Here is a 25,676-nt window from a genome sequence, read left to right as displayed (position 1 = left end):
CAAGGCAGCACTTAAATGTTAAAAAAATTGTTAAATACTTAATTATTAAATATTTATTAATGGCTTATTGTATGTAGTTTCAAATGAAATTATCAGTCCAATCATTATTGTTTTTATCATTATTATTATTATCATTAATAAAAATAATAATAATAATAATAATAATAATAATAATAATAATAGTAGATTTCTAAAGTACCAGGTGACTGAGGACTGGGGTAATAAAGCTGAAAAATCATCTTTAAAATCACTGGAATAGATGATTCAACTGAATTATAAACTGTTTTTGAACAGTTACTTTAGTAGTTATGATTATCAGCGATCAAGTTGCTAGGACTACAAATCCGAAATTTATAGACTACAAGATCCAGTCATGCACCACACACACACAACCACTTCCTGATCATGACTGATTACATACACACAGCCGGAGGATTGTGTTTCTTTGCCTTGCTTTGTCATGTTTTTGACCCTCGCTTTGTTTGTTTGTTTATGTTGTATGCTGCCTGCCTGTATTAACTATCCGCCTGTTCTTTGACGACGACTCTGGTTTCCCGTATACATCTGTTTGCTCCTGTGTTGACTGTTGCTTGCCTGACCATTCTGATAAACAAACCCTGCATTTGAATCCGCACCTCTGTTCTCAGCGTCACTTCACTGTTAAAGTAGACTCAGTCACAATGTGTGCGTTTGTGCTGTTTTTATAGTCCATGTAATCAGTCTATGACAATCCTCCTGCTGTGTGTATGTAATCAGTCATGATCAGGAACCGGTTGTGTGTGTATGGTGCATGACTGGATCTTGTAGTCCATAAATGGCAGATTTGTAGTCTGTTAGTGATCTGCAGCCACTACATCGCTGATAATCATAACAATAGTGCAATAACATTTCAGTTTGACAATTTATACTGTGTTTACTGTATGATTAAATAAATGCAGCCTTGGTAAGCAGGATAAGCTTATTTTAAAACATTTGAAAATCCTACTGACCCCAAACTTTTGACCGGTACTGTAAATATGCATGCCTCATGACAAACGACTGCAGCTTGAAAAACTGCTAAGAATTTAATTCAATTGCAGTCATTCGAATACATATTATTAATTCTCTGATTATATTGTTTCATACCATGATATACCTGAATGACAACTTTTTTAAAAAAAAAGAAAGAAAAATGTCTATACATTTTTACATGAGTGAAATACATTAATAATATTGTAATAACACAATAACCTATAAATGTCTGACATTTTTTCATACTCAGTCACTAATTAGAAGTTGCTCATCGAGTTATCTTCCTGTTTTAATAAATAACAATTCTAAGCTTGCTGTGTTTGTGTTAAACTGTAAATGTTTTGTACACCATCTCAGTCTCTATGTTTTTTGTTTTTTTTGCGGTTCAACATACAGGCCTTGACCCTAGTTATAAATAAAGAAAACGGTCAGCAAAAGCCGTGGATTCACATGCAGGTGTATCAACAAACCAGGGATTATCGACTTTCCACGCTCGCCTCAGGTGCTCTTAAAGGCAAAAACACTGTAAGCCTCATTAAGTAAAACCCATAAGATAAGGTACGGGGAAATAGACCATTTACACCACTGCACTGTCAATAAAACTCACATGGTGTAGCAAACAATTTAGAAAGCAAGTAGAATGGCAATATCATTATTTTGGATATTTGGATAGTTTACTGTGATATATACTAGGGCTGGGTGATATGGCAAAAATGCAATCTCGTTAATTATTTTCCATATTGAACAATGACTATACATATTTCAATATAAGTTGTTAATGCTTCCAGATTTAAAAGAGTACCCCAACAATGATTGAATCCACAAATAGAGGGTCCATTAAATGGCATAACATATTTTTGGACAAAATATGTTTGGAAAAAGTATGTTGCACATATCTGCTGTCTGATTGGCTCTTGGATTAATATAGTAAAAAAGTTCAGAGCGAATCATTATTATTAAGATCTATTTTATCGTGATTCGATTTAATATAATTTATCGACCCAGCCCTATAGTACAATGGTAATTATGGAGATATGGATATGTGATATAACAATGCATTACAGAATAACGCTCACTGACTTTATAAAAGTATACCACTATTTCTATAGACTTTACCATAGTATTTGTAAAGATGTGGATACTTGATATCACAATGTAACATTATTTTAAACATAAAATAAACATATATGGACTTTAGCATGGTATTTATGCAAATATAACTATTTAACAATGTACTATTATATTGCCATTTAATGATAATACTATTATTTTAAATATTAAATAACATCACTGTAAGGAAGGGATATGACAATGTAAAGCTACCATGATATTACTGTCATTGTAGTCTGGTAATAAGAGTATGTTAGACATGAACCACATTAGGACATTAACATTAATGATAGTACTACGGTATTCGCACATGATGGGATATAACAATGTAACGTTTCCACATTATCACTGTACTATAGTACTTTAATTTTAGACAGGAACTTCATCTTTTAGGCATGGTTTTTCTGGTATATTCATATTATTATTAATAATATAACTTAATTTTGGTATTAGAATTGCTGAATGTCATGAACATTAGTATTATTTAAAAATATTGAGGTAAAGTTGATTTTATATTTGCATATTCGTTCAGTGACAACTTGTAGCACTGTCCCTATATTGTTTACCATGGTAGAGTATATTGAATATTCGGTCTGAAATCTGAAAGTTTGACTTCTTAATTGTCTGAACGATGTTGTACTTTCATAGTAATTGGTTGGAAAAATTGTTTTCTTATTGAGAATATGTCTGAAACTACTTTATATCATTAAAAAGAAAGTCCGATGTGCGAATATGATACCAACTTTACCTCAATTAAAAATATATAATTAATAAAAAAATATATTTATTTAAATTGTATTTAATTATATAATAATTTCTTAATTATAATGAAAACGAACTATTGTTTATATATATATATATATATATATATATATATATAAACAATAGTTTGTTTTCATTATTATTAAGAAATTAAAATATAATTAAATAAAATTAAAATAAACAATATTAGAGTTTATAAGAATGTAACTTAGTTTTGGCATTAGAATTGCAGAATGCCATTAGTATTATTTAACAGGGTATATACAGGAATCAGAGAGTAAAATTCAATACCTTTTAAGACCATTTTAAGACTCTTTCAATACATTAAGACCTCGTCGCCACTTTGTCTGAACCGGTAACATTGGCAACATTTTAAATATATTCACTAAATACTGATTGTAGAAACTAATCCTAAACTAAAACATTATTCATATACTTCATAAAAATGTTAATCCAGAAGGTGTCGCCTAAAGAACAGCAGAAATTATGGTGCTGCCTTGCTTACTGTAGTAAACAAAGCAGTGTGACATCAAATATAGCAGGAATTTATCCATTTCATAAACAACACAGCATCCTAAAATTTTAACTATAATTATACAACTGCATAATCAAAAATTATGCAAAATAGCAGCATTTAAGACTTTCTGAGGCCTTAAATTTCTCTAAATTGATTTATCAACTTTTAATACTTTTTAAGACCCCACAGACACCCTGTTCAAAAATATCAAGGTACTAATTGATATTTAAGGTACTAGGTTTTTTCTGGTATATGCATAATATTATTAATAATATAACTTAAATTTGGTATTAGAATTGCTGAATGTCATAAATATCAGTATTATTTAAAAATATCGAGGTAAAGTTGATTTTTTATTTGCATATTCAATGACAACTTGTGGGACTCTCCCTATATTTTTTACCATAGTACTTTAAATATTCAGTCTGAAATCTGAAAGTGTGACTTCCTTATTGACTGAACAATGCTGTATTTTCATGGGCAGTGGTTGGAAAAATTATTTCCCAATTGAAAATTTGGCAATATGTCTGAAACTACTGTACATTATTAAAAAAGTCTGAATGTGCAAATATGAAACCAACTTTACTTCAATTAAATAGCATGTATTTATGTGTGTATGTGTGTGTGTGTGTGTGTGTGTGTGTGTGTGTGTTTGTGTGTGTGTGTGTGTATATAATTGTTTGTTATCGTTGTTATTAAGAAATTAAATAAATAAAGAATATGAAATGATTTAATAAAAAATAAATAAAAATAATATATTATTGTATTTTAAAATCTAAAATATGTATTTTAAATACCAGTAAGTGTCAATATGGGTATAATAATCAAACTACTTAATTAAAATGAGCTGAAACAACACAATTCTTGAGATTTCATTGGTCCAGCATAAGTTTTTATGTTTAATCCACATAAATTTGTTAAAAGTGTTTAGTTTACGATTTGTGTTGGGACAACATGAATGAATTGTGAGGAATCCTGCATTTTTACAGTGTACAACAAAAACTAAAACATTCCTTTCACATATAAATGATTGGCTGAATATTTTTTTAAAACACGAACATGGTATTTGTGGTACATCAATAGTGCATATAAAAATGTACCATAGTAACGTTAGTGATTTGTTGTGGAGTCGCTGTACACATCAACCGTACACATCCCAAAATAAAATATTTGCCTACTGTTCAAAACACTTGTGAGCCTGGAGTGAATGAGGAAACAATGTACGCTGTTTATCCCCCTGAGAGCGGAAAAACAGTAAGATGAGCGTGTAAATGTACCGACCTTTCACATCTCCAGCCAGTGCTTTCCATGTCGGCGAGTACTGGATACAGTGTCCGCACCACGACGAGTAAAACTGGACAAGCCAGGCGCTGGAGGAGTTCAACACCGTCTGCTTCAGGCTGTCGCTGCTCAATATGACCACCGGATCCTCTTCGGTGTATAAACGAGCGGGTTGAGCCCTTCCGAACAGCAGCCCAACAATAATACTGATCTTCAGGCAAAACGCTGCTGCCATTGGGAACGCCGTACAGTTCGAGGACGCGCACGTAAATGAGTTTTTCTCTACATTCAGACTGATTCAGCTCGCTCCTCTGGATGACTACATTTAGTGGGGACGTGAGCCTTCGGGAGTGTCGTCGCTGCGCAAGTAGGACGCAGACGACTATGCTGCGCATCCTGTCTGCGTATGGTCGACGCATATTATGTATTTGACTAATGGGCTAAACGCAGCGTTTTTCAGCCAACGATAAACTTCCGGTGAAAGGTTATGTGAGTATTTTTAATTTCTTAAGGTTCATTTTACAACATCAGTGTTATTATGCCATTAAAATACAATCAGTTAAATAGACTTAAGCATATTTCAAGCGTAAAACAAGATGAAAGACTGTAAACGCAAGCAGCGCCTGCTAAATTTCCATATTTTAAGACTAGGTGTAAATAATTTGAATTTATTGCAGAGCTTCTTGTCCGGTCTGAGAGCCACTTTTTATCGTATATCCATCAGGGAGTGAAGATTATTGATTTTTATAGAAACCAGATTTTAAATATGGCGATTTTGTAATGGTGTGACAGTTCACCTGAATCACTTGGACTGGCTAACTGAAAATTAAAAGTGTGCATACACCACATTTACAAGTTAAATGCTAAGGATGGTCAGAAATGTAAAATTACCAAAAAACTATGAATAAAACATGATTTAAAACGATGAATAAATACAAATGAATAAACATTAAAAACTGCTGAATGTTTCTGCAAATTTAGAGTCATGAATTAAAAATATTCAGTGAATTCAGCATGTGAATGTAAGAAGTTTTTTGTTTCCATATTATACACAAATTCACACACTGTAAAAAAAATCCTGTTTGCCTTAATTTTTAAAACTGAATCAAATTAGCCTTATGAGTCCATTAAACTTAAATTATGTTAAACTGAATAATTAAGTTAGAATATGATTAACTTAGTTTAATAAATAACATTGTACTTAAAACATATGCTGTCATGACTAATTGCTCATATATATTTTTTACAGTGCATTTACTGTTATTTAAAAATACATAGACTGTTAAAAATGTTTTTTATTATTATTTTTGTTTACAGTTTACCTTAATTCCATTTAAATTATTTATTAATATTTAAAATGTACATTTTTTAAACAAAATTGGTCCACCAATGACATTTAACAAAATTTATATTGTTCAAGTTTGTAACCTTTAGAAGATACTTCAAGTAAAGATAAATTATTTCTATTATTTTAATTTCATGTTATCATAATCATGCATGCGAACAAGAGATGTTTAGTTCATATTATATCAAAAATATGTCTGTTAACATTTTTTTCTTCGAAAGTCTTATTTGTTAAAAGCATGTTATAAAAGCAGTTTTAAATTTTTTAAAGACCATTTTAAGGACAAAATCATTTGCCTCTTTCAGCTATATATTTTTAGATAGTCTACAGAACAACCATCACTATACAATATCTTGCCTAATTATTCTAACCTGCCTAGTTAACCTAATTAACCCAGTTAAGCCTTTAATTGTCACTTTAAGCTGTATAGAAGTGTCTTGAAAAATATCTAGTCAAATAATATTTACTGTCATCATGGCATCAAAGATAAAAGAAATCAGTTACTAGGAATGAGTTAATCAAACTATTATGTTTAGAAATGTGTTTAAAAAAACCTTCTCTCCGTTAAACAGAAATTAGGGAAAAAAAGATAAACGGGGGCTAATAATTATTTATTATTATTATTATTAATTTATTATTTTTACAATATTACATTTTTGTTTATTCTTTATCAGGCTACATTAATTCTATCTAAATACTTTATTAATAAATTATTTATTAATAAAAAACAAAAATCTTTTGGTTTTAATTTTTGAATTTTTAATTAAATTGGTTCACCAATGTTTCCAAAATGTTCCACCATTATTTTCTTTACCTTCAGAAGATACTTAAAGTACATTTCTGTCATTTTAAAATGGACAAAAAAAAATCTATTAGAATATTAAAGATTATTGACATTTTTTATTATTTTTATTTGAACTCATTTATGGAAGCCTTGAGAACAGGGAAGATATACTTGTGGATTTTTTTGAAAACCTAAAACATAACTTTGGTCTGAAGGGTAAAACCAAAACTAAGCTTCTGTTATTATTATTAGTAGGAGTAGTAATAATAGTATTGTTGTTGTCTATATTGTGGTTGTAGCTAAACACAAGTGCTGCCAAGAAAGAAGTACAGTATATTTCATCTTGATGATCGTTTAATGTACACAAACATGTTAAATATTTTTTCAGTCATTAAATTATTTTAAGGTGGATAATTAAACAACACATAATTCTCACAAACAAATCATGTCAAATCTCACCCAATAAAAATAATAAAATAATAAAAAATTACTTATTTCACATAGAAAAAAATGTATTCTGAAACATGTAATGCAACATACTGTGTATTAAATGACTAAGCCCAATTTGTTTTAAATGGGTTACTGCTTTAAAATGAATACTAAGGAACAAATTCATTTTAATGCTGGGCAAATATTAATTGTGATCAATCATATATATATATATATATATATATATATATATATATATATATATATATATATATATATATATATATATATATATATATATATATATATATATTCAATCATTTATTTTCATTTTGGCTTAGTTCCTTTATTAATCAGGGGTTGTCATAACGGATTGAACCGCCACCTTATCCAGCACATGTTTTACGCAGCCGATACCCTTCCCGCCACAACCCAACAATGGGAAACACCCATACACTCTTGCATTCACAAACATACACTACAGCCATTTTAGCTTATTTAATTCATCTATAGTGCATGTCTTTGGTCTGTGGAGGAAACCAGAGCACCTGGAGAAAACCCACGTGAACACAAGGAGAACAAGCTAACTCCACACAGAAATGCCAACTGACCCAGCCAGGGCTCGAACCAGCAACCTTCTTGCTATGAGGTGATCATGCTACCTAATTCACCACTGTGATGCCTAATTTGTATTGTATACAAACATAATAAATGTTCACAGCGCACACACACACACACACACACACACACACACACACGCAAACACGTTATCTTAAAACAAACTTTTAATTTGGATTAATTGCGATAAATTTATGCCCAGCACAATTTTTTTTAAATAAAATGTTAAATTATTATTTTTAAATGTATTTAATAATTTTCCAAACGGTGATATGCATTATGTTCCCATCATTACTCCAATAAAAGTATTTTTAATTCATTAGATTAAACAAATATAGCTATTACTTTATAAAAAACATAAATCAGGAGGTACTACAGGCATCGCAGCCAATACTTTTCACATTTAAGTGATGAGATTGTGTTTTTTTTTAATTCAATTACTCTTTTAATTTTCATTAAAAGTGGTATTTAAGCAAAATCTACTCAAATGTCATAAACAAAAACCACAAAATAGGAAAAAATAAGGGTCCTAAATACATTTATATTCTTCAAGCAAAATATAATTCATGAAAAGAATGAATTATGACCTGGATTCACTCCAAAACAAGAGATTAAAAGTATGAAAGTGTCCTCAAAGACTTGTCCTTTATGTTAAAAGTGCAAATGATTTAGTGCTAATATTGTGTCATCCAAAAGAAGGCTGAAAATCTCTTCAGTCAGATGCATTTTCACAGTGTACTGGTCTGTTCTGTAGTCTAGCCAACGTCTCTCCTCATTATGGAGTTCCTGAATCTAGAACAAAGGCAAAATGAGATGTTTTCAACTCTACGGTTCAATCTTTTCGCACTGAAAACCACTAATTTCATGAGCAAGCATATTATTATAGGAGTGCCTTTACACACACCAGTATAAAGTCCACTCTGTCTCTCTTGGCGTACCAGTATTTGCACAGTTTTTGGAGCATCTCTGTCATCTGTTGCTCATTTCGCTCTAAATTCAGAAGTTTCTGGATCTCTTTTCTCACTACAGCCTGATATAAAGAAACGATTAACACAATGCAAGTGCTCAGTGCATATAGAAATCCATGGAAATATATGTACATTACATATACTGTATGACATATTGTTGTTTGGATTTTGCACATAAATTATTTGTCATATCCAGTATGCAACCTATATTTCAAAGTATTGCAAAAATGGAGGATTACATACATTTTTTCAACCATTAGAATTACAAATATGTTCAAATATATTATATAGTGTGTTTATACATGAACACTTATATTAATGGTATGTATATGAGCACAATCACACAAGTAGCAGTGCAATATGACTGTATATCAGCACTGAGTCGAGTGCTTCAGTGTCCCACCAGTGCTGATATACAGCCTTATCGCACTACTACTCGTGTGATATTGCTATTGTGATATTGTGTGTGTGTGTTTTTATATATATATATATATATATATATATATTACCGGCCACTTTATTAGGTACACCTTACTAGTACCGGGTTGGACCCTCATTTGCCTACAGAACTGCCTTAATCCTTTGTGGCATAGATTCAACAAGGTACTGGAAACATTTCTCAGAGATTTTGGTCCATATTGACATGATAGCATGATGCAGTTACTGCAGATCTGTCGGCTGCACATCCATGATGCGAATCTCCTGCTCCAACACATCCTGCTCTATCGGATTGAGCTCTGGTGACTCTGGAGGTCATTTGAGTACAGTGAACTCATTGTCATGTTCAAGAAACCAGTCTAAGATGATTCACGCTTTATGACATGGTGTGTTATCATGCTGGATGTAGCCGCCAGAAGATGTGGTCATAAAGGGATGGACATGGTCAGCACCAATACTCAAGTAGGCTGTGGTGTTGACACGATATCCAATTGGTACAAATTGACAGGAGTCTGACAGGACTCCAGTCAGCCAGTCAGCCTAAAGGTTGGACGTGCTGTGTGTTCAGAGATGCTCTTCTGCAGACCTCAGTAGTAACAAGTGGTTATTTGAGTTACTGATGCCTTTCTGTCAGCTCGAACCAGTCTGGCCATTCTCCTCTGACCTCTGGCATCAACAAGGTATGTGTGCCCACAGAACTGCCTGGATATTTTCTCTTTTTCGGTCCATTCTCTGTGGACCCTAGTGATGGTTGTGCGTGAAAATCCCAATAGATCAACAGTTTCTGAAATACTCAGACCAGCCCGTCTGGCACCAACAACCATGCCACGTTCAAAGTCACTTAAATCACATTTCTTTCCCATTCTGATGCTCGATTTAAACAGCAGCAGATCGTCTTGTCCATGTCTACATGCCTAGTTGCATTGTGTTGCAGCCATGTGATTGGCTGATTAGAAATTTGCGTTAACGAGCAGTTAGATAGGTGTACCTAATAAACTGGCCGGTGAGTGTGTATATGTATACTGTAGATTTCTAAATGGGAAATATTTTGTGCTCAGAAGTACCTACATCAAAATGTATAAAACAGTATGTCTTTTACCTTTAAAAATGTGACTGAAACTGTACTTGATCGCAGAGCTGAAACAACAGATGGATCATGTATATTCTCTGTAGATTGTTTTGTCCATAATAGATCACCCAAAATCTCATGAAGAACATCAGACGTTAACTGGAAGATCACCTGCAGTATACAGTGAATAAGGTTTAGATTCAAGTTTAGTTTCTCTCTATTAGACATTAGTTAGACACACACTACTACACTAACCTGTCGATAACGTTTGCGGCTGTCATCGTCTAATAGATAGCTTGGTGTTTCATAAAGGTCAAGAGTGTCTTCATTTGCTTGGCTGTATAGAATCTCTACTGAAGCGTCCACTAATCTGTACACAATGCTGTCTTCATGGGGCGCCACTTTTATCTTTGCTGGCGTTTCAGTTTGGACCTGATGCCATTGCTCCAAGACACATGGCATAAAATAGCCATCCTCACCTTGTCTAACATCCTGGATATCAAAAAAAGAGTAAAGTCCATTAATACACTTCACTTTCTTTGTAAATAGACAAATTTTACAAGTCACCTAGAGTAAAACAGTCGAGTTTTACCATGTTTGAATCCATTCAGCTAATCTCAGAGTCTGGCTAAAAGCACTTTTAGCTTAGCTTAGCATAGATCATTGAATCGAATAAGACCATTAGCATCTCATTTAAAAAATAAAAAAAAAGACTTTTGATAATTTTCTTTTTTAAAGCTTGACACTTCTGTATGTACATTGTGCACTAAGGACATCCCAAGTCTCCCGGAAGTTCCGGGAGTCACCCGCAAATGCACAGTGACTTCCAGATGCCTGCAAAGGAATGATAATTTCCCGTAAATCGCACGTCTCCCGCTCACACCTTAGATACGTCGCACACCCCTCTACACCGCATTTCTCCCAGCACATCTGGTACATCGCACGCACACGCCCCCACCGCTCTTCAGATCCGTCGTGCGCAACTTGCCCCCACCGCTCTTCACGTACATCGCACACACACGCCCCCATAACTCTTCAGATCCGTTGCACACACCCCTCCCCTACAGGGACCCACTTCTCCGCAACCTCCCGCAAATCATCTCTGTTTCCCCCGGAAATGACTTTTCCCAACTTGGGATGTCTGGTGCTCTGGGTCAAGGTTAAAAATTAAACATTGTAGCATTGTTCAGCCGTTTTAGGTTCATCAGACCGAGTGCTCTGAAACAAACAAGCTGAAAAGAACCAAAAAGCAGTCACGTGACAACATTCACATCAATCGTTGACAAGACAAATTTGCTAGCCTCCTAAATTTGCTAAAAACTGCATTTTGATTGGTCAGAATTAACAGGCGGGAAACTCACATGTACAACACACAAAAGAAAACAAACAGTGAGGGGAAAATCAGCAGGCAGTATGGACCACAACCCCACGTTTAAACCTGCCATACTTGTGGTAAAGTATCTAAAAACCCTTTTTTCATCCCAGAATGCATGTCACAGCTGACTACAGCAGCTGGTTCAGTCCTAAAACACAATGTACTTTTTTCATTTGGGTCGGTTTGAGGTCGGTCTCACCTCAAACCATTCCAGGGTTTTTGTTTCAGTTCATTTTGTGCAGGTGTAAAAGCCACAATCACTAAAAGTGGACCGAACAAGCATACCGAGACGTGCTTAAAAAGGTGGTCTCGGTATGCTTGGTTAGTCCAATTTTAAATGAGGCAGGTGTTAAAGTTGCTATTTTTTAGGCCCATATTGAACTATAATCTCAAGTCTGGCGAAATGATCAAGGAACTTTGTTGCTGTACCATGGCTGCAGCAGGCACAATGATATTACACAGCACTGTTACCTAGGCTGTTTCTCAATATGTGTTTTTAAGCGATATTGTGTCCTCGTGTAACATCAGTTCCAAAACTCAAGACCACAAGAACGGAGGACACATGAAAGTTCCCGGATGTGTTTTTGGTATTGAGGATGCACCACCGATACAGACTTGAGTGAAAAACTCGCTCGAGAAGTCCCAGAAGTCATTGTGGCCAGATAAAGGAGGTGGAAATCGCAGCATTTTATATGGATTTATTATTAAAGTTCAGAGATATAACTTATTTATCTCAGGAGTTTCTCTAAATGAGATGGTGAAAGTAAACATTAACATGAACATCTTAATAAAGGAATAAACACATTAAGGGTGTTTATTTGCTGAAATTCCTATTAAAATCTGTTTAATTGTACTGTGCAAAGTATATTTGTAAGGTTTTTGTGCATTGAAATATACATTGAAAAGGAAAAATAAATAATAAATCGTTGTATAAATGCTGTAATTTTTACATTAGGCGTCAATAGCCTAGTGGTTAACTGCGCTGATATACAGCACCATAGTGCTCACAGTGAGCAGGGGCATTGCTAAACCCCTATTACCGGGGCACATGCCCCAGCCAAAATCGCCAGTGCCCCAGTAAATGCTTTGAGAAATTATTTACTTTATATGCAAGTGTATTTATGCAAGAGTGGTAATACGAGAATAAAAAAGTTATCCTCTATGTGCAACAAAACCAACACTGATGAAAGTAATGTAGCTTAATCAAAAAGCAAACTGAGCATGTGCGCAAAAAAAAACAAAAAAAAACCTGCGCACCTCACACACACGCTTCTGCTTGATGCTGATGCGCTGCTCGTTCCCGGACCGGTTGTGAACATGCAAGCCAAAAAAATAGCTGGGCCACTCATGCGTTATAAAACCAGCTTTACCAGCACGCAGTGAGTTTTGCAAATCGACAAAAGAAAGTTTAAATAATATGATGGTGATCTTATTTATAATGCATGACTCCTGATAGATTTTCTTTTGGTATGATGCAGAAAGAAGGGATGAAGTCAGGGAGGTTAGACTTAATAAACCTAATTCTCGGCCATGAGTCGGGTCTAAGACAACAAACAACAGACAATTCTTAAAGCATCTTTTCTTGTATTCTATTAAATTGTCTATAGAATTTTATTCTAATAAAACAAATATTCATGCAAAAGATTTATTAAATTATCCAAGGATCACTCCAGTTGTGTCTTTACATTGTCTTTAGAAGTTGCATTTAGGATTATTTCTGTTATTTATTTAGAATATTAATTGTTTTAATAACAATAGCACTGTTGTTTATTTATAATAATGTTTTTTGTTTTAGAATGTATATATATATATATATATATATATATATATATATATATATATATATATATATACACATGTTTATTTATTTATATTTTTTGGAGCGGGTGCTGTGCCCAAGTAGAGCTTTATGTCTAGCAACACCTCTGACGGTGACCCAAGTTTGATTTCTAGCTCGAGGTCCTCTGCTGATCCTTAAAAAACCAAAAAAAATTTCTAAAAAATAATTAATAAAAAAAACGCTCTTCCGAGGTGACCTGGCATGACCGGTCTTCACAAGCACACAAGTCTGTTCTCTGCGGAATGAAGAAACAGCTCTAGTTACCTAGCTGAGGACTATTTTCAGGTATTGCATAATATCACTTCACTTGATGCAGCCATGATATGACAGCAAAGTTCCTTGATTATTGACCTAAGATCAGCTGAATTTGGTTTAAAAATGGCAAAACTAGCCTATTTAAAAAAAACAATAATAACAGTAAAATACAAATACAGAGTACATACATAGATCCTATTTTACTATATCTTTTTTAAATCTGTTTTGCAGCTTTTTTTGCGACTCACGATGTCTGTAGATTTAATTCTTTGTCTCTTTTTGGTATCTTGTGCACAGTCTTCTTCATCTTTATCCAGATCTTCTGTCAGCTTAGCATCCACATGACACCTATTTTCCCCATTATTATAGAGCTTAACGGTGGTCTACAAAAAAAAAAAAAAATAGATGTTTAGTTAGAGATGCAGTTCTGTTATATGATAAACAGATAAATAAGTTTTTACTTTTAATTTCTTAATATAGAATTCATGCTGAAGGAAATCTTTAAAAATATACAAATTAAGTCTATCTTTTAAGCCCTCCTTTGATTTATCTTTCTTTTTTAAACATTTCCCAAATTATGTTTAACAGAGCAAGGAATTTTTTACAGTATTTCCTACATTTTTTTTTTTGTTCTGGGAAAAATCTTATTTGTTTAATCTGTTTAATTTTTAAAAAAACATTTTATAGTTAATATCATGAGCCCCCTTAAGCAATATTTTTTTTCAATTGTCTACAGAACAACCCATCGTTATACAATGATTTTCCAAATTACCTTAACTTGCCTAATTAACCTAGTTATGCTTTTAAAATGCACTTAAAGCTGAATACTAGTATCTTGAAAATATCTAGTAAAACGTTATTTACTGTCATAATGGCTGTCAAGGTCACCAACGATCTAGCCTGTGCAGATCGCTGGAGAACTACATAGATGCCACTTTAATGAACTGCAACTCCCAGAACTCTTTGCACACACACACCAGTTCCCGATTCCCCCTGATTACACACACACAGCTGGAGTATCATGATGGCTTGATAACCTGAACTATAAATACACCTCACTCACACATACACTTTACTGAGTCTTGTAAACTGTGAGCATGAAGAAGTGTGTCCTTGAGTTGCCTTGCTGTGTTTTTGATCTTTGCTTTGTTTTGTTGTTTATGTTGTTTTGCTGACTTTCCTGTACTCTGACTACGCTTTGGATTACCTACATGCTCCTGTCTGTCCCTGTTTTAACCTTCGCCTGCCTGTAGTGGTGAAACGTTTTGAAACTCGACTTTACAGTGACGCCTAGTGGTCATTATTATGTATTGCTCTGGAACAGCTTTAGCAAAAAAATAGATATGTAAATTAAGGAATTAAATCCCATGTTGTACAGTGGAGGTTTTAAGTGATTTAGTGAAGCGGTGAGAGTTCCAGTCAAGCATACAATGAGTTGGAATCCAGGGTGGTGCAGCTATAGATGTTCTGATCTTTTAACGTGTTTTTTTTTAGCATTGTTCTGACATCCGAACGAACACTTTGCGTAGAAATATGTCTTGTTTTGGTCATTAAAAAGTAACATTATTAAAATACATCAAGTCATAATTTCTGAGTATTTGTACAAGTCGGGATTTGAACTCTGGCCATTTGTAGCATAGTTACTCTGTGCACACGTACAGTCCACTAGACTACATGAGATCGAATTTTTTCCGACCCTGTCAGTCAAACGCAGATTTGCCAGGTCTCGAAAACGCTTTTGAAGCGCTTTTGAAATGACAGATACTTTGAATTGCTTTAGTCACATGACCTGGTGTTTCGAAACACTTTAGTCACGTGATCTGAGTGTTTTGAAACACCTTAGTCATGTGACCTGGGTGTTTTGGATCATGCTTCGGTGAAGTGTTTCAAAACACTTGTGCTTCGGGATTTCGACACTGTGTCAAAAAATCAGTTTCATGTCAGCGATCCTTACTTGACTTGCCTTGCTTTTAACCTTTGCTTTGTTTTTTTGTTTATGTTGTTTTGCTGCCAGTCGAGACCATTCGCCTGTACTCTGACTACACTTTGGATTACCTACATGCTCCAGTGCCAGTGCTTAATTGCTTAATTTGTAAATTGCAATGTCCCTGAACAGATCAGGGTAACTGATCCGGCATGTTACCAGAGGAGGGAGAGTAGTCGCGGACGAAAGTGAAGAGCGAGGGTTGGGGAGTCACAGAAGAAAGTGAAAAGCAGGGTGGGACAGGGAGTATCGCGGATGAACGTGAGGAGGGTTGGGTAGTCACAAAAGAAAGTGAAGAGCGGGGCAGGGGGGGAGTATTGAAAACGAACGTGAAGAGGGATGGGGAGTCACAGAAGAAGGTGAAGACTGGGGTGGGGCGGGGGTGCGTGTGAGGAGGGAGATCAGTAAAATGAGGTGCCGGCTTGTTCCGGCACAAATTAAGCCCTGCTAGGGGTTAAAGTATTCAGGAGGCCTAATGACTTCAACTGTATATTTTTTTACTTTTTAAACACTTCAAACTTTTTACTGTAATTTTCTGAATTTGTTGGATTGTTGATTGAATTCTCTTTTAGTCATTAAACTTATATATCTCACTCCACACCACCCACATACTCTGCTTGAGACCGGATAACTGAAAACAAGTGGTTATTATTACCAAGTGGAAACAGAGCCTTATGGATTTCTAATGACATCAAAGTAAATAAACGAGGACAGCATTTTCATCCCTTTAAAAGCTTGCATTGCTTACTCTTTTCAATGCCATTTCAGAAGGATGTGAAAGATTTCTCACACCAATTGATGTGGCTTCATGAGTTTCCTCTTGGCTTCTGTGTATGGTGTCAACAGGCATGGTCTCATCTCTATTAAAACAATGACTACATCCTTTTTGTCCATCTGCTCCCAATGTGTCCTTCAGCAGTTTATCTTGCTTAGCGCAAGTCAGTTCCTCATCTGAAAATGGATCTTCATCAACCCCAGTCTCTACATCACTACCATGTTCTCTGTGTATGTCCTCCGCTCTGACCAATACACCGTGGCTTTTTTCACAACTAAAGTATTTCACACCTCGAAAGGTTCCATTGTGGTTTCCACAAGGGTCATCCAAAGCCACACCAGCCCAAAAACCAGTCGCGAACGCTGCAAGGCCTTTATACTTCAGCACACCTGCTCTAGAATTACACACAACAACTCTGTCTCCAATCCGAAAGGAGGACAACGGATCTGATGTTTCATGTCTCAGATCTTCAGCGAGTGAGCTAGTGTGATCTGAACAATTGTTTTCATCTGCATCCTCATTAGTATCATCGTTTTCCTGTTTTTCCCTGGTAGAGCACAGACTTTGAGGCTCTTTTATTTGCCGAGCGAAGTCCACAGGAAGAGGTGGGAGGTTCTCGCTGTTAATAGAGAGATCTTCCACAGAATCTGCCGGTGCTTGATCTTCACTCGTCCATGTGATGATCTCAAACGCAGGAGGATAACCGTAGCTGTCAAGTCCTCCTCCGTTAGCAGACGGCGGAAGTTCTGCACTTCCGTAGGACAAAACCTCATCTACGGGAGAGAGAATTTCTGACAGGGTCGACTCTATGGTTGGTTGTCTTTCAAAATGTGATCGTCCTTCTTGTTTATTGTGATGAGATTCAGCAAAAACCAAACAGCAACTATTTGCTTGAAGAGCTTCGTTCTTTTCTTCATCAAGAAAGTCTTCTTCAGACCAACCGAGGGCTTGGTCACTATGAAACGAAACGGCTTCTGACTTCTCGTCTATTTCAGACAGACTGACGTCACAAGACGGACTATCCTCTGCCTTTCTGATTTCCGCACTTACTGCTTCCAGAATCAAGCTCTCGATGAGCGGATTGTCTTTGGCTGTGTCGTTTGTGCATGTGTTTTGCTCATTGGTTTTGGAGTATGAAAGACATGAGCTCCACTGCCCCTTGTCGAATATATTATGATTGTTGTTCAGTGCCAGCACACTGTGCAGGCGCTGGTTATTCTGGACGTTTAGAGTTGTGGTGTCTGCTGTTGCGCTGCCATTTACTACAATCATTGTCTTTATGTCCTCTTTATGATGGCTCTTTCTAGAGTCCAATTGGAGATCCTCTTTCTTGTCAGATGACATTTTGGGGGCTATGTGTGAGTCTGGCTCACAGTTGAGTGTGAATTGCTGGATATTTAATACTGGCTTCATTGGTGTTTTAGATGAAGGCTGTGGTCTCTCTCTCTTGTGTGAGCAGGTGTCCTCGTAAAACCCTTGTTTCTTCCTCTGAGCGTCTTCTTCTGAAAACAAGATACAATGGTTATTGTTTTATTATAGATGTAAATGGCTATAAATGTTAAATTAATCATACTAATATTAGTTTAGAGCAGAACAGTGGCTCAGTGGTTAGCACTGTGGCCTCGCAGTAAAAAGGTCGCTGGTTTGAGTATCGGCAGGGCCAGTTGGCATGTTCTCTCTATGTTGGTGTGGGTTTTCTTTGAGTGCTCTGGTTTCACCCACAGTCCAAAGACATGCGCTATAGGTGAATTGAATAAACTAAATTGGCAGTAGTTTATGAGTTTGTGTGAATGCGAGAGTGTATGGTTGTCAGTTCAACCCCTGATAAATAAGGGACTAAGCTAAAGGAAAATTAAGGAATATTTGTGTATGCATTTTCTCTTACAAGGCCCAAGCAAACAAAAACACTACACCAAATTTAAAGGTGCAGTAGGTGATTTGCCACAATGCTACGTGTTAGCCTTAATCTCAGAAACACAGTCCCTCCCCTGCAGTCCAAAGCCACGCCTCCTGGAAACACGAGTGTGCGCACCTTAAAGATGACAGCAGAACCTTCTCTGTTGTGTTGAGCTAAAGCTATAACAGTATTATATGTCTTAACAATAAAAATGAAATAAAAATTACTCAGATGAGGATCAAACCTGGGTCGGTGGCATCGTGACCTAACGTGCTAACCACTCGACCACAACAGCTGTACAGTAAGAGGTGCGAGGCTGCGAGAAAATAGATAAAAAGAGTAGAGCTGTGTAATTTAGTTCATCCGATTCACCTATAGCACAGGTCTTTAGACTGTAGGGGAAACTAAAGCACCTGGAGGAAGCAGACAACAACACGGGGAGAACATTCAAACTCCAGACAGAAATGCCAACTGATCCAGCCGGCACTTAAACCAGGGACTTTCTTGTTGTAAGGTGACAGTGCTAACCACTGAGCCACTGTCTTACTGATTCTTGATATAAATATATTTAAAATAATATATATAAAACCAAGGAGGGCTGAATATTTCTGAGAATTTTGCTTCATGTTTTCCAGTTTACATCGCTTCTGTATGATTATATGGTATAAATGCCACAGTCCATCAGTATGGGCATTGAGTCACTCTGCCAACAGCATGAGTCAGCAGAAACCCGACATACAGTAAATCAGCACTCACAATGAATTGCAGTCCTCTCAATAACAACAGAAAGACATCTATCAAATTGAAAGAGTAAAATCAGACGACATGATGTCTGACTGCCTGAATTGAAAGATGAATCCTGACAGTCCCTTCTAGTAAAGTGTTTTTAATGCCCAAAAAGCAAGCCTATAAAGACCTGCTCAACCCAAGCACGATAACTATAAATAAATAACAATAAATATATTTGCATCCACTCGGAAGCATGAAAAATATTTTTTTGTTTTACTTTTCATTTAGCATTATCCCTTTGTAGCCAGCAGATGTCCTCAGAGTGCTACTAACGAATCTGACCAGTGAATCAAGCTTGTGTAATCAATCAAAGTTAAGTAATCAAACAAATTTAGTGATCTCAATCAGTTTAGAGGACGAAAGACCAACACAAACAATTTTCCCCAAAGGAAGCAACACAAAGATGCTGAAACTAGCACTGGATACCTGAGGTAGTTTTATTCGTATACTTTAATTTGCTAGCCTGGCTTACATGACTTCAATGTATTTGTATAATTTTTTCCCATGGTATAACCAAGTGTTTTCTAGATAGTCATTGGCATAATTAAAGTCATCATCTTTAATTAATCTTTGAAAAGGGGGTTTAACATTAAGTTTAATGAACTTCTCCACAATCTCATCATCTGTGACTCTAAATTGAACAAGCTTTTTATATTTCAATGAGTTTCTGATTGTCAGTGGTTTATCTTTTATTAGCTGGAAATAAATAAATCCTGGCTCATTCTGAGTATGTACCCCTATATACATTTCTGGAGAGTGCTAAATACATCCCAGGAGGTACATTTTTTGCAGTTTTTGTTTTCGCGAATTCACCTGAAGCCGCTGTGTACGCTTTTTAAGATCTAAAAATTCTTTTGTGAATGCCACTTGCTATTTGTAACTAATTTCGAGAGGATCACAAACTTATGATTGCTTGGAGCCGGTCTCGCATTATGAAATTTAATTCAATTCAATTCAGCTTTATTTGTATAGCGCTTTTACAATGTAGATTGTGTCAAAGTAGCTTCACATAAATGGTCATAGTAACTGGATCAGGGTAGTTCAGTTTTTAGTGTTTAAGTTCAGTTCAGTTTAGCTCAGTTCAGTGTGGTTTGATTTATGATTTATGATTTATCAATCAGACGATTCCTAAGCCACTATAATAACCCTAAGTTCCATATAACAGCCATCTTCGTTTTGAAGAATCCACTCTTCCACCCCTACTTCTCCTCCTTTTCTAGATGGGTGGCATAGTGGCCCAATAGTTAGCACACAGCAAGAACGTCACTGGTTCTAGTCCTTACCAAGCCAGCTAACGTTTCTGTGCAGAGTTTACACGCTCTCCCAATGCACACGTGGATTTTCCCCCGGGTTCCCCGGTTTCCCACCATCGTCCAAAAACATGCAACTTAAATTTATTGACTAATCCTTATCGGCACCATAGACATGCTCCTAGTAATTAGTTATCTCTTAAGACCAATTAATATCTGTTTATTAGCTACTACTGCAGGGGAGTTCTTGAGATCTACCTGAGCTCAAACTCACCTCTCGCCTTGCAAACGGGAGGGAGCCCCGAGCTCGAGGATCTTATGAGCTCAGGGCTCTCTCTCGGGACAGGATGCCAGACGAGCTTCACAATCAATCAATAGCTAAGTGTGAACTCTTGAAATTTAGAACGATTTTTGTTCGTCGTTGTTACAGTATTTATTTTAAATAATTGTGCTTGGTGTTTACAGTCATTTTGTACTTATGCTCTCAGTACATTATATTTATCTCTGCTTGTTTGTGATCTACAGTTATTTTCGGTATAAATATATCTGTTAGTTAACAGTATCTGTATTTTGTGATTCACAAATGTTTTCCACAAATTTGCGGGTGTGAATTGCATTATGGGATCTTGATCTCTGCTCTATTAACTTTTGATGTTGAAAATGGCTATTTCTCTGTGCGTTGGAGCTTTTGTTGCACTCTCGCTGTAATTTACACTATGTATTAGATCATTCTCTATGTGTCCATGTAAAACTTCAAAATAAAAAAGGAAGAAAGTTAATAAACCAAAACACGAAATCATCTACCCACCAATAACCTCAGGTCCTGTTTTCAAAGGCTTCACGGAGTCACACTGCCATGAAGTGTTTTCTCCCTCAGTCTTGGTGATTCTTTCAGGACCGATGAGGTGAAGATGAGCCTGCTTCTGTTGGCTGTACCTGTGAGACGGACTGATGGTTGGAGGATTGTTTGATTCCTGCTCCACAAATTCCACTTGGTTCCTCTTCCTTCCTAAAGTCCACACTTCATCTGATGACAATAACCTCCTCAAACCTGCCTTACTCAACAAGCTGAGGAAATTAACATTTTAGATTACTGTTTGTTTTACAAATATTGTATTATATGAAATTTTTTTTACCTAAATTGCAGTTTATTTTTTAAGACACATTTTATATTTGTGGAAGTTGTAAAACTCTTTTGTGGAAACTTTTTTCAACATTAGTTCTTGAAATAAAATATTACAGCCAATATTATAAACAATCATTTTAGAATTATTTGTAGCATTATTTTTGTTCAATATTACCCCAAACCCTTAACACCCCAAACCTTTAACACTTCATTTATGAGCATCACATGTTTCCTGAGCACCAAATCAACATGATCATTCTATTATTCATTCTGAATACGTACCTCTATATACATTTCTGGAGAGTGCCAAATACGTCCCAGGAGCTACGTTTTTTTGCAGTTTTTATTTTTTCGATTCCACCAAAGGCTGCTGTGTACGCTTTTTCAGATCTTAAACTTCTCTTGCAAGTGCCAATCGAGCCTACTGTTCTTACTTAAATCCACCAGAGACCGATGTCGACAGACTGACTGAATGACCGATCGACTGACCCACCCTTCTCCTTCCCTAAACCCAATCAATAGTGTTTTCAAAATTACAGATTTACCCGGCCACCCACTTCCCTAAACCCAAATCAAGCCTCGCCTGATTTTTACCTCGTCATCGTAGTCAAGAACTCTCTGTATCTTAAGTCCGCCAACGTACATGTAGAGCTAACTAAACAAACTGGTAACAGCGGGAAAGCCGTTCATATAAAGGTAAGCGGTAAGCTTGTAAGTGCGAAAAGGAATGGCGTCACACCACCCCATAGCGTTTATTTAAAATACTTTACTTCTGACTACATAATTTGCGATCTCCAGACATGTATATAGGGCTGCATTTTATAAATGAGCCTATGTTGTTATTATTATATAGTACCTCAAGGATTTTTTAAGTTCAATGTTTATTAATAATAAAATAAATACATATAAATAAATATATATATATATATTTAAAAATATAAATAAATATATATATATTTTAAATTCACAGTAAAACACAAAAACTGAAGCGAATAATGCCATACGTTTTGTAAATAAAAAATTATTACAAGTAAGTGAAAATAAGTACTTTAGGCCACAAATATAACAAAGTATCTGCAAAATCCAAGTGGGACATAGATTCCCACAGATATATAGACTTTATATATATAGACTTTTTAAAGAATCATTTTATTTATTTATTTATTTTTCTGATTTGAGCTTGGAAGGTGACTTTTGAAAACCTAGTAACTGATAACATTAGTTGTTCAAAATCTTGGACTAGTAGTATCAGTCATATATACATTATTTATTAATCTATAACTTCACGATGATACATTGTTTTGTTAAATAATATAAAAAGAAAACAATAAATCAAATTAAACAATATAAAGATATAACAATATTATAACAAAATAAAGCATCTCTTCTGAGATATTAGATCTAATCCAGTCTCTGTTCACTGTCATTGCTCAAAAAAAAAAAAAAAACTATTTTGATTGCTTATTTTTGTGTAAACTATTGCCTTAAAGGGATAGTTCACTCAAAAATTAAATGTAATCAAAATTGACTCAACCTCAAGTGGTTCCAAACCTTTAAGAGTTTATTTCTTATGTTAAACAGGATACTTTGAAGAAACTTGACATCTTGTAACCATGGACTTAGTGTACTACCATGGACTACAGACCATATAGGAAAGTCAAATACAATAATAGTCAATGGTAATAGATATCCCTGCTTACAAAAGACTTATTTTGTGTTCAATGGAAGAAAGAAAGTCAAACAGGATTGAAACAAATAAAAGGTGAGTAAATGATGATAATGTTCCTTCATTTTTCTTCGGCTTAGTCCCTTTATTCATCAGGGGTCGCCTGAGTGGAATAAACCGCCAACATATGTTTTACGCAGCAGATGCTCTTAAAGCTGCAACCCAGTACTAGGAAATGATGATATCACATTTGGGTAAAATATTTGGGTGAACTATCCCTTTTATACACTGTAAAAATATCTTATTAGTGGTTTTCTGTATTTTGTTATTCACGTTTTCATTTTCCTCCATTTATTGATGCTTTGAATTGTATTATGGGACCTTGATCTTTACTCCAACAGCTTTTGACCTTGAAAAGTTTCAAAAAGTGACTTTTGTTAACATTTTTAATAGTTTAAAGTGACATGTTTTCTCGGTTGGTGTACAAAAACCTTGTAATAAACCGCTATTTTCTGTTATTTCTCCATGTATTATTCCTTATAGCCTACATTATATACAAAAATGTCAACAAAAGCCACTTTGCTAAACTAGAGCTGAATTTTCAACATCAAAAGTCCACAGAGCAGAGATTGAGATCCCATAATGCAACTCACAACTGTACATAAACAGAAAACACTAAACATTACACAATACCTAACAGATTTATTTGAGTCTTACAGAGAACTAATGCCTACTCATGCAAACAGAGAGAGTGAAAGTGCGAGAATCAGAAAGAGAGAGAGAGCGGGAGAGATAAATGCTGTCCACCTACCCTGACCTATTCATGACTGGCATGCTGCCATCACAGTGGGGTTTAGTCGCGAGTAAGCAACCAGAAGAACAGTAGCCTGTCCTCCTTCAGGTCCCATGTGAGACGCTGCTGCCACTCCCCAAATACTGGATCGACTCGCAGCTGCAGTCGAGCAGTCATCCTGCATCTCTGTCTACAGCTATGCCCTCTTTTTTTATTCTCTTCAACTTCCTCCGGCTTGCTCTCTCTCTCTTTCTTTCATCCAATAACTCTCTCCTCCCATCTAGCCGCCTCCTCTCTCTCCCTCTCTCACTCCATCTACCTCATTCTCCACATTATCTCACCCACTTCCTTCCATTTCCATCTCTCTCTCTCTCTCTCTCTCTCTCTCTCTCTCTCTCTCTCTCTCTCTCTCAATTCAATTCAATTTAAATGAGCTTTATTGGCATGACTTGCACAGTATTGGCAAAGCAATTACACAATACATGAAAAAAGAACAAGAATATGTTTGTAAAACATATATATTAAATAAATATAAGTAAATAAAATATATAAAACAAAAAATACATAATTTTTTTGTACATAAGTATAATATTTTTTTATTGCTTAATTGGCATAACAAATGTTTCAAATGTATTGCCAAAGCATTTAGTTTACATTAAAAATAGCATACACACACACACACACACACACACACACACACACACACACACACACATATATATATATATATATATATATATATATATATATATATATATATATATATATATATATATATATATATATATATATATATACATACAGTATATAAATGAGCAATATCACACGAGTAGCAGTGCAATATGGCTGTATATCGGCACTTTGCCTACTACTACAGCTACTACTACCACATCTGCTACTACAGTATCTACTACTACTGATACTACTACAATAACGACTACTACAACGACTACTACAATAACGACTATTAATACAAAACTACTACTACTACTACAACGACTACTACTGCTGCGTCTACTACTACTGATACTGCTACAATAAAGACTACTACAATAGCGACAATTAATACAAAAACAAATACTACTACTACAACGACTACTGCTGCGTCTGCTACTGATTCTACAACAATGACTACTACTACAACGTCTACTACTACAACAGCTACTACAACAACGACTACAACATCGACTACTACTACATCGACTACTACAACAACTACTACTACAAAAACTACTTCTACAACAATGACTACTATTACAACTACTACTACACCGTCTACTACTACAAAAACAAATACTACTACAACGACTACTACTGCTACAATGTCTACTATGACTGATACTACTACAACAACGACTACTACATTGACTACTGCTACAACAAAGACTACTACTGCTGATACTACTACAACAATGACTGCTACTACAGCAACGACTACTACTACAACATCTACTGCTACAGATACTGCTACAACAATAACTACAACTATAACAACTACTACTACTACAATGTCTACTACTACTGAAACTACTACAACAACGACTACTACTTCAATGTCTACTACTACAACAATGACTACTACTACGTCTACAAC

General features: G+C 35.3%; 2 protein-coding genes across 17 annotated transcripts in view; both read right to left on the bottom strand.

Annotated features, from left to right (window-relative positions):
* qsox2 (quiescin Q6 sulfhydryl oxidase 2) overlaps window positions 1–4,981 on the bottom strand; it is a 36,638-nt gene extending 31,657 nt beyond the window's left edge. For both annotated transcript variants that reach the window (XR_012406477.1, XM_009301964.5), the window contains exon 1: window positions 4,682–4,981. Coding sequence is in view for 1 of the 2 variants with exons in the window: in XM_009301964.5 (XP_009300239.1) it covers window positions 4,682–4,916 (235 nt within the window). In the remaining variant the exon portion in view is untranslated. The remainder of the gene's footprint in view (window positions 1–4,681) is intronic.
* A 3,342-nt stretch (window positions 4,982–8,323) lies between these two features.
* Window positions 8,324–24,280, bottom strand: LOC101885857 (centrosome-associated protein 350). Of its 15 annotated transcripts, none has more exons than XM_005172025.6 (8): window positions 24,101–24,280; window positions 21,306–21,565; window positions 16,535–18,063; window positions 14,051–14,185; window positions 10,588–10,824; window positions 10,363–10,503; window positions 8,762–8,887; window positions 8,324–8,649 (listed from the first exon to the last, which is right to left on the bottom strand). In XM_005172025.6, exons 1-8 carry the CDS (start codon window positions 24,121–24,123, stop codon window positions 8,509–8,511), a joined length of 2,592 nt encoding a protein of 863 aa, XP_005172082.1. In that variant the 5' UTR covers window positions 24,124–24,280; the 3' UTR covers window positions 8,324–8,508. The 15 variants fall into 15 exon arrangements, with proteins under 15 accessions (XP_005172082.1, XP_005172083.1, XP_021332346.1 ...); XM_005172026.6 differs by having other exon boundaries at window positions 8,796–8,887; XM_021476671.3 differs by having other exon boundaries at window positions 16,577–18,063.
* Window positions 24,281–25,676: the final 1,396 nt, after the last annotated feature.

Source organism: Danio rerio, chromosome 5, assembly GCF_049306965.1.
Source record: "Danio rerio strain Tuebingen ecotype United States chromosome 5, GRCz12tu, whole genome shotgun sequence".
NCBI lineage: Eukaryota > Metazoa > Chordata > Actinopteri > Cypriniformes > Danionidae > Danio > Danio rerio.
The sequence above is the reverse complement of the archived record's forward strand: the minus strand, read 5'-3'. Positions and strand labels throughout refer to the sequence as shown.